At 54.4% G+C, this 9,644-nt stretch overlaps 1 protein-coding gene across 1 annotated transcript in view; it reads right to left on the bottom strand.

Moving 5' to 3' along the window:
• Nucleotides 1-9,644, bottom strand: part of LOC105554116 — a 19,918-nt gene that overhangs the window by 5,253 nt on the left and 5,021 nt on the right. The window contains 10 exon segments of the mRNA XM_012000408.1: nucleotides 1,522-1,627; nucleotides 3,831-3,978; nucleotides 4,150-4,249; nucleotides 4,818-4,919; nucleotides 5,072-5,191; nucleotides 5,499-5,538; nucleotides 5,763-5,788; nucleotides 5,791-5,827; nucleotides 6,049-6,120; nucleotides 8,103-8,212. Of these exon segments, the coding sequence (XP_011855798.1) occupies nucleotides 1,522-1,627; nucleotides 3,831-3,978; nucleotides 4,150-4,249; nucleotides 4,818-4,919; nucleotides 5,072-5,191; nucleotides 5,499-5,538; nucleotides 5,763-5,788; nucleotides 5,791-5,827; nucleotides 6,049-6,120; nucleotides 8,103-8,212 (861 nt within the window).

Raw genomic sequence — 9,644 nt, 5'->3', positions numbered from 1 at the left:
AAACCTGGAATCTGCACCTGCAGGAGATCAGGAGAGGGGTTCATCCTCCAATGCACCTGCAGCAAGGTGAGACAGGCACAGGTGGGTGCCCTGCTTCCAACCAGCCTCAGGTGGGCAGGAAGCAGATCTCCTGCCTGACCTTCCTCTCCTGCCTCCCCAAGCAGAGGAGAAGGGGCAGCCGCCCATCAGGCCATTGCCCAGATTGAAGCCGCTGAAGCTAGGTCCCAACAGGCGAGTGTGACCCCTGACTATCCCAGGCCCGGCCCAAGGCAGTCCTGTCTCTGGTGAGGGCCTGGTAGACAGGAGATGTGATGTCCCCACATGGCTCTATAAACCTCTGATTGAGGATAATCAAGGAAATGGACAAGAACATCATGCCTAGTCAAGACCCTGGCAGGCACAAGGGGGACCGGGGCAGGCAAAAGTCAGTTTGGGCCCAGGCCTAGCCCCTGGAAGGATGGTGGGTGAGGGACCAGCCACGGTGAAGGGGAATGGATGGCCATGGGCTGGGTGGCCAGGGCTGTCAACTCCTGCAGCCCCTGCAGAACATCTGCCCAGGCCTGGCTCTGCAGTCAGCCTTCTGCCTGGAGCCACAGGTGCCTGGACACTGGCCTGCAGTAGGGATGGTGGTAGGAAAGGCACTTGTGGCCACATGTGGGTGCCTAAGCATGGGACAGAGGAGTATCTTGCCCCCAAAGAAACCATAGAGGCCTAGAGCTTAAGCAGATGTGACACCATCAATAAACCCCCTTGTCCTGGGTCACATCAATTAAGTCAGCACCTACCCTGACCCTGAAGCTGCAGCTCAGTCTGGTTGAGACTCACAGAGAGATGTTAGTGCTGGGCAGGGGGCCTGGCCCAGCCTGCGATGTCCAGCAAAGCTGTGGGCTGAACAAGAATCTCTGAAGATTAGTCCAGGAAAAGGACAGCTGTGTCTGGGCAGGGAGTGGGGGCAATGCCCAAGGTGCAGGAGGCCTGAGGACATTTAACTAAGTAGGGTGCCAAGTCAGGATGTGCAGAAGAGAAGGTGGCATAGCAGCATCCTGCCCAAGGCCAGACAATAAACCTAGGGGCCACCTTGTCGAGCCTAAACCATGCTGCCACCCAGATGCCATCCTTCAAATGTGAGGCAGGGCTGGGAGAGCCCCCAGAACCCTCATCCCTCCCACCCCAAGCTGGTTTCCATCCCTCACCAGAAGGAAAGGGGACTCTTCTATGGGGCACAGCATGCCAGGTTCTCTATCACCTGGGGGAAGGGGCCAGGTGGACGGGGAGCTGCGGCTGGGTGAGAAAGGACCCAGATCCCTCTCTGTCCCTACCTGACAGGTGACCTCGGGCAAGCTGCTTTCATTGCCTGGGGCCAAGGAGAGTCACAGGGGAGGGACCAGGTTAAAAGAGCTCCACCCTGGAGCCCAGAGCTACCCACAGAGAAAACCCCCCATCCTCCTGATTCTGCTCCCAGCTCTCGCTGCTGGGATAACATCCTTACCATTAGAGAGGCCGTGGGAGGCAGAGGCTGACCCTGCTCCTTCAGGCACCCCTGCGGGTTTGGGTCCGCCTTCATCATGATCAGGGAGTGGGTCCCTGGGATCACAAAGGTGAGGGGCAGCTTCTTGGGCTCCAGGTGCTACAAAGTAGACCCTGCAGGGCACCAGAGCTAGAAGGGTGTTAGGGAGGCTGGGCGCAGTGGCTCAGGCCTGTAATCTCTCCACTTTGAAAGGCTGAGGTGGGCAGATCACGAGGTCAGGCGATCAAGACCATCCTGGGTAACATGGTGAAACCCCATCTCTACTAAAACTACAAAAAATTAGCTGGGCATGGTGGCATGCACCTGTGCTCCCAGCTACTCGGAAGGCTGAGACAAGAGAATCACTTGAACCCAGCAGGCAGAGGTTGAACAGGGCCAGGACCTGAGCTCTGCCTGGCCATGGTGACTCTGAGCCAGGTAAGCAATCTGTCACCGTGTCTCATGGGGGATGTCAGCATTACCTCTGGAGTCAAAGTAGGTAAGCCAGGGTAACCAGAGTTCCCAGTAGGGACCAAGACCAAAGGATGCAGTGGTCAGTCCTGTCCTGGAAGGTCAGGCTGGATGAGGGGCTCTGTGAAGCTGGGGCGACTGAGGGCCAGCCCTTCAGGTTACAGGCATCTAGATCCTGGTCTAGACCCTCATATGCCATCCAGAGACCCAACCCTAGAGACAGTTCCTCCCAGGCTGGTAGCAGAGAGTCGATCCTTGTACTCACCCCACCCAAAGCTCTGACATGAGGGGGCCTGCTGCTGGGGGAAGATTCTTCAGGAAAATGTTCTCAGGGGCAGGTATGGTTTGAGCTGGGTCTTAGGGCAGCCAGAGAGGTAGCTGACAGGCCCGCTCACAAAGCCTGCCAGAGCATGCAGAAGGGACACAGGTGTAGTGGTGAGAATGTTCTGGAAGACAGCAGGCAGCCTCTTACTCACCAATGGGGCCAAGTACTGTCAGGTCCACACACCAGGAGAAGCTGGTATCCACACGCTGGTGCACTTTGTTTCTTGTTTTAGAGACAGGGTCTTGCTCCATTGCCCAGGTTGGAGTGCGGTGGTGCAATCATAGCTCACTGCAGCTTTGACCTCCTGGGTTCATGTGATCTTCCCACCTCAGCCTCCTGAGTAGCTGGGACCACAGGCGCATGCCACCATGCCTAGTTTTATTTTCTGTAGAGACAGGGCCTCGCTATGTTGCCCAGGCTGGTCTCAAGAGCCTTCCACCTCAGCCTCCCAAAACACTGTGATTACAGGGACAAGCCAGCACTCCTGGCCATGCTGGTGCATTTTGGCTGCCATGGTGCACAGGAGGTATGAGCTCTGGGGGTGCAGAGTCTGCTTCTGGACCTCTACCCAGGCCTGCACCCAGACTGAGCCCTGGGCAGCAGGGAACAGGTGTGGAGAGAATGCAGGAGGCAGAGTGGGCTAGCCAGTGATGGAGACCCAGGCTGGGACTAGGAGAGGTAGGGCTCCAGCCCTCAGCCTAGTGGCCCTTCCCAACCCCTTGGGGCCAAGATGATTTCCTAGGAAGCCAGGCATGGAGGCCAGCATGCACCTGAACTGAGGACAGAAGACTCTGATGAGAGGGAGGGGGAGGCCTCTGACATAGTTTGGATACTTGTCCCATCCACATCTCGTGTTGAAATGTGATCCCCAATGCTGGAGGTGGGGCCTATTGTGTGAGGTGTTTGGGTCATGGTGGGGGACCCCTCTTGAATGGATTAGTGCCCTCCCCATGGTAATGAGTGAGTTTTCTTCTTTTTTCTTTTTCTTTTTTTTTTTTTTTTTTGAGACAGAGTTCACTCACAGCCCAGGCTGGAGTGCAGTGGTGCAATCTCAGCTCACTGTACCCTCCATCTCCCAGGTTCAAGTGATTCAATGAGTGAGTTTTTTATCAGTTCACAGGAGAGCTGGTTGTTTAAAAGAGCCTGATGCCTCCTCTCTCTTTCTTCCTCTCTCACCATGCGACAGGCCTGCTCCCTCTTCACCTCCTGCCAGGAGTAAAAGCTTCCTGGGACTGTTTGCACCAGGGTCCGCACACCTGTCATCCCAGACCTCAGTCAGTACCTCCTTCCCTCTGCAGGCCCTCTCCCTCTGTCCATCTGCCTACTCCACATGCCCTGATCTGAAGCCTGCCTCCCCTCCTCATGGAGCCCTCCAAGATGCTCCTAGCCCCAGATCTCTGGTCCCATAACACCTTCTGGGCCCAGATTCTGCCTTCTCAGAAGTCTGGGAGGCAGGGCCCCACCTGGTCATAGTCTTCTAGCTCTGCTCTAGGCACTCCTGGCCCCAAAGCCTCCAGCCCACTAGACGTTTTCATCTCCAGCTATGCCGTGGCTCTCCTCATCCTGAGCCTCCTGCTCGTCAGAGTTTCCCTTGTCCTGGTGAGTGTCTGGCTGGGCCTGGGCTGCTTCCTGAGGGGCAGGCTTAACCTTTGACACTTTGAGCCTTTGAGCCAAGCTGAGGGGCGAGCAGGTCCCTTTACCCCCCTGATTCCCCCATTCAAGCCCAGCACCTCCTCATCCTCCAGCTGGGGCCACAGGGTTTGGGGCCAGAGGGTTAGGCCTGATCCCAGTGTCCCCATCCTTCTTGTCAAGGTGTTAAACTTGAGGGCATGCCTTGGGTGCTGACGTTCCCAGGAACTCAGAGCCAGAGACAGCCAGGCACCAGCCCAAGGTCACACAGCCAGGGGCTTCTTCCCTCGTGGACCCCGAAGGACTGGACTTGGGGGCTGGAAAAGAGGTGGAGTAGGGGAAAGTAATGCCTTATCAACCCACACAGGGAGCCCCACTCCCATTCCCAAGGTGCATAAAGTCAAGGAACACCCGTTTCCACGTCCATGTTCACACAGGGCACTGCTCCCACTGTTTGGCACTCACACCGGCCTCCCGCCCTCCATGCCACAGGTATCGGTCTCATTTACAGAGGTGGAAATGATGGCCAAAAGCCTCCCCCAGCACACATAGCTAGACCACACAGAGGTCTTAGGTGCAGCTGAGGGGTCCACAGTCTCTGCTGCCCCTTCTGCCACTCATGCTCCCAGGGACCACGCTTTGGAGAGGGAGGAATAAGAGAAAGCTGGGTGCTCACACATGGGGCACAGGGGACTAGGGAAGGGTCAGCCAGGAGGAAAGGGCAAGGTCTGATCCTGTAGGTACACATCACACAGCCCACAGAGTCAGGAGAGCCAGGGCCAGGTCCCAGCTCTGCAGCTGCTTGGTATGTGACCATGGTTAGTCATCTCCCTGGACACTCATGCACTTTGTGTGCTGTGTGCGCCTTCTAGAAGGAGCCTGGACCCTGGCTGGCCTCATACTTGCTGCGTAGGCTGCAGATCCACAAGTGCTTCTGCAAGGGGCTTTGCTTCTCCTCATAACAGCGGCACACGCCGGCCACTTGCTCTGTGGATAGAATGGAATAGCTCTGGAGGTAGCAGGTGGGGGCTGGGCTTGGGTTCCTGGCCCAGACAAGGCAGAGTACATCTCAGGGTCACAGGACCTTGGCAGCAGCCCTTGGCCCCCAGGCTGCCCAGCTGCCCACCCACAGCCCATACCTTTGGGTGGCCCCAGCTGCTGCAGTTCACTGGCCAAGGATTCACCATCGACACTGTGCTTGGCCACACTGGAGAGGATGAAACTCAGCACTGCTACTGTGTCCTTCATATCGCTTGACTCTGATGCACCCGTGAGTGGGACAAGGGGTGTCACTGTGGCCCCAGCCACCTCCCAGTTGCCCTATTAACTTCAGCTCAAAGCTCCCAGGCCTCCTGAAGCCACAGGCACTGCTCCTGCTCCACCAGGAGCTGGCAGAGGACAGGAAGGTGGGACTGTCAATGTCTTTCTTTCCCTCATGCTCCTCCACTAGGGACGGTAAGTTAAGGATGCTGCAGGGAGGGGTGGGTACAGAGGGCCCCTCTGTGCCAGGCACCAGGCTGAAGTCCCAGGGTTGCCTGGGGCCTGTGAACTCAGTGGGGTACTCACCAAACTTGACATCAGCTGTGAGCTTCAGGATCTTCTCATACTATGGGGAAAGGAGACCTTCAGAGGGTGCCAGTACCCTATTCACCAGCCCCTCACCCTTAGCCTGGATCCTGCAATAAGAACAGACAGGCTGGAAAGAAGTATGGGAGGTGCCCAGAGAGGTTGCGAGGCTGGGTCACCCATCTCCCCGGGCCTAGTGCAGAGCTTCAGGGCACTGGGGGTCATAAGGTCATGGGACAATGGGGTGCTGGGTCTTGTACTCACATCATTCCCCTATCCCAGCAGCTCCTCAGTACCTGGCTGCAGAGCAGCTGCAACTTCACAGAGGACTGGAAGGGAAGTCCTTACATCAGCCAGGCTGGCGAACCTCACCCCTCCTTCCCGGGGACTGGCTCAGAGCAGGTCAGCTGCTGATCAAGGTCATAAAGTATGGTAGCACAGGCTGAGACCACTGAGGTCCCAGCCCCAGAGAAACCACATCATCATCTACATCCACAGTCCCCAGCCCCAGCACCCCTCCTCCACGCAGACTAGACCCTGTGCACTCAACCATCTTGGCCAGCGTACCAATCTCTGCCAGGACCCACTTGGGACAGTCCAGATGACCACAGAACTGAAACCTCTGCAAGGGAGGGAGGCAGGTAATCAGGCTGGAGGGACGGCTGAGGTGTGGCCAGGATCCGTGTCTCCCACACTTCTGTCCAGCAGGGACCCCTGGTCCCCATCATAGATGGATACCCTCTGGCCTCTTGTTCTCCCCTATCACCAGGGTGTTGAGTGAACTCTCTCCCTGACCCACCCTGCCACCAAACCCTGCTCTGAGGTCTACTCCAGGCATTCGTCTGCTCAGCAAACATCAATCAAGCGCCTTCTCTGTGCTAGCTCCCACTCTAAGCGCTGGGGGTACAGCAGGGGATAAAACAAAGTCCTGGGCCCCACACAGATGGGTGATCTCTCTCCCCTCTTCCCCATACCCACACAACTCCAGCCACTCCGGCTTCCCTGCTGCTGCTCGGGGACACCAGCCTTGCTCCCGCCGCCATGCCTGCTGCATTCTCTGTGTGGCTTGCTATCCTTTATTTCATTCCACTCTCGGCTCAAGTGACCCCTCATCAGACCAGCCCCCCCCCCTTTTTTTTTTTAAAGATGGAGTCTCGCTCTGTTTCCCAGGCTGGAGTGCAATGGTACAATCTTGACTCACTGTAACATCCGTCTCCCGGGTTCAAGCAATTCTGCCTCAGCCTCCTGAGTAGCTGGGACTACAGGCATGCACCATCTCACCCGGCTTTTTTGTATTTTTAGTACAGACAGGGTTTCACCACATTGGCCATGCTGATTTTGAACTCCTGACCTCAGGTCATCCACACACCTCAGCCTCCCAAAGTGCTGGGATTACAGGCTTGAGCCACTGCACCCTGCCAGGCTGGCCCTTCTTGATCATACTTCCTAAAGTAGCCCCTCACACAAGGAAATTGTTGGGGCGGGTGGATATGTTCATTATCTTGATTGTAGTGATCCAAGAGCCAGGAAGATTTGATCTTTACTTATGCAACCTCATCTTTCCCTAACCTCCAGATGATACTCTCCCAGCTATGGGAAATGCATTCATTCCTGGGGAGCCATGCTCTCTCTAACCTGGTCTCTGCACATGCTGTTCCCTGTCTGAAGACACACGCCTCCCACCCTTGCCTCCCAACCCCTGGTACACAAACTCTACTTCAGCCAGCCAGCTCCTGCCATCGGCCTTTAAGGTTGATGGCATCCTCAGGGAGCCCCCTTAGCACTACACATACCGCGCGGTTAGGTCTCCGCCCCTGGAGCCTTAACTATGACTGCCAATTCAAGCCTCCGATTTCTCCTTCCCTTGGCAGCTCAAGTCCTCCCAGTGCCTAGCACACTTCATGGTATGGACTAGTGCTTAGAATGCACGGATGGATGGATTGGATGGATGGATGGATTGGATGGATGGATGGATGGATGGATGGATGGATGGATTGATTGGATGGATGGATTGATTAGATTGATGGACAGGTAAGTCTCAACCCCAAACTACTACTTTCGGGATCTGGAGAGAGTGGAGGGGCTTCCTAACACTGTGGAAGAGTGAGGCTGATTCTAAGCAAGTGTCCAAGTCCCACAGGAGGGCTGGGGAAGACGGTGTCCTTGGGAGGTCCTCTTGGGGCTGGGGAAGACCTGAAAGGACTCCGAGCTCCAGACAAGCCCCACTTCCTGCCCCGGAGACAGGGGCCCTTCCTCCGGCCAGGGAAGCACGGGGACTCTGAGCTGGCCGGCCTGCTCTGTCTTACCCGCCCCCCACCCCCGCCCCCGTGTCGGGAGCGGGATGGCGGTGGACTTTTCTCTACCAGACCTGCAGCCCTCAGGCTCGCACACACTGTTTGCCGAGAGGCCAGGGCAGACAACCTCCCCCCCACCCCCCGCCCCCCGTGTCCGGAGCCACTGACGCCCCCTCATTCCCGCTCCAGCAGCCTATGCCTTGCTTGGCCCCTGGTGCCTTATCATCGTGTCAGGAAGCCAGGGCCCGGGAATTTCTTTTTCCAGTCGCGTGGGGTCAGCTGATTCGACGATCAGGTGACTTGGACTAACGGACTCTGAGAGGGCGGGGGCTGGTCCAGTGAGGTTGAGAGCGGACCGCAGCCCACTGGAGGTGCCGGGCGAAAAGCTGGTGTCTCCTCCTCCTCTCCCAGAATCCTTCCCTGGAAAAAACCCAGCGCCCACCGCCAGTTTAACTGACAGTGGGAGTTATTTCATTTGTTTCACTTAAGGGGGCAGGATCCCGGGAGCCGGGGAGATTCAGGTCATTGCCATGTTTTCCACTGTTAAGCAAATAGCATTATACACAGCTGCGGGCTGTGGCAAAAGACATTTTAAAAACTATTGAAATATGCTGCACATACAGAAAATTGTAGCTATTATAAATAAAAAGCTTAATAAGTTTTCATCAACTGTAGACCTCACATAACCTGCACCCAGATAAGGAAATAACCAGATAACTTCTTCAAGTGCATGGGTATTTTATTTCATTTTGATGAATCGTCTAGGTGCCTAGCAAAAAGGGCTGTCATAATTAACATGCTCAGGAAAACTCCTTACAGCTTCAACATGAATAGATGCTTAATTATTGCCAATCTGATGGGGAAAAAATCGGTTGCTTAGATTGCAGTGGTAGTCAGCTTACTGGTAGCTTTGAGCTAATGGGTAATCTAGAACAACTAAGTTTCTGACATTGACTTGAAGAGGCAAAAACAAAAAGACAAAACAACAACAAAAATACATTAGAGAATAGACTAATAACCAGAGAAGAAATTGAATAGAGTCATCCCTTAGTAACCTCAGGATATTGGTTCCAAGACCCCAGAGATACCAAAATTCACCGATGCTCAAGTCCCTGATATAATATGGCATAGTATTTGCATATAACCTGTACACATCCTTCTGTAGATTTTAAATCATCTCTAGATTACTATAATACCTAATGCAACATAAATGCTTTGTAATTACCTGTTATAAAGTATTTATAAATGTTTGTTTTTTTATTGTTTTCCTTTTTCCAAGTATTTTTGATGCACAGTTGGTAAAACCCAGGGATCCCGAACCCGAGGATACAGAGGACTGACCGTAGTTTGAGCTCTGTCCTCAATTCCATGCCCATCCCATGCACCAGGTGCAGCTGGTTTGATTGCTGCAGGGTTTCAGGTTTTCGAAAGACAGAGCTCATGACAAGTAAACTGCTCTATAGAATAGAAAGAAACGGAAAGTGTCCCAATTCATGGTAAAATTGAGCTCATTTCTGAAGAGTTCTTTTACAAATCATAAGCACTAGCCTGTTGAAAACAACAGTATGTTAAGTTACTAGACTATCCTATACCATGTCAAAGAACAATTTTAAGAACATAAGACCTGTAATCATAGCATTTTGGGAGGCCAAGGCTGGTGGATCACTTGAGCCCAGGAGTTCTGGATCTGTTGGGCAATATAGGGAGACCCCAGTCTCTACAAAAAATTAGCCACTTGTGCTGGTGCACATGTGTCATCACAGCTACCTAAGAGGCTGAGGTCAGAGTATCTCTTGAGCCTGGGAGGTGGAGGCTGCAGTGAGCCATGATGGCACCACTGTACTCCACCCAG

The sequence above is a fragment of the Mandrillus leucophaeus genome, unplaced genomic scaffold (assembly GCF_000951045.1).
Source record: "Mandrillus leucophaeus isolate KB7577 unplaced genomic scaffold, Mleu.le_1.0 Scaffold628, whole genome shotgun sequence".
Taxonomy (NCBI): Eukaryota; Metazoa; Chordata; class Mammalia; order Primates; family Cercopithecidae; genus Mandrillus; species Mandrillus leucophaeus.
Note: the sequence above shows the minus strand (reverse complement) of the source record. Positions and strands in the feature narration are given on the sequence as shown.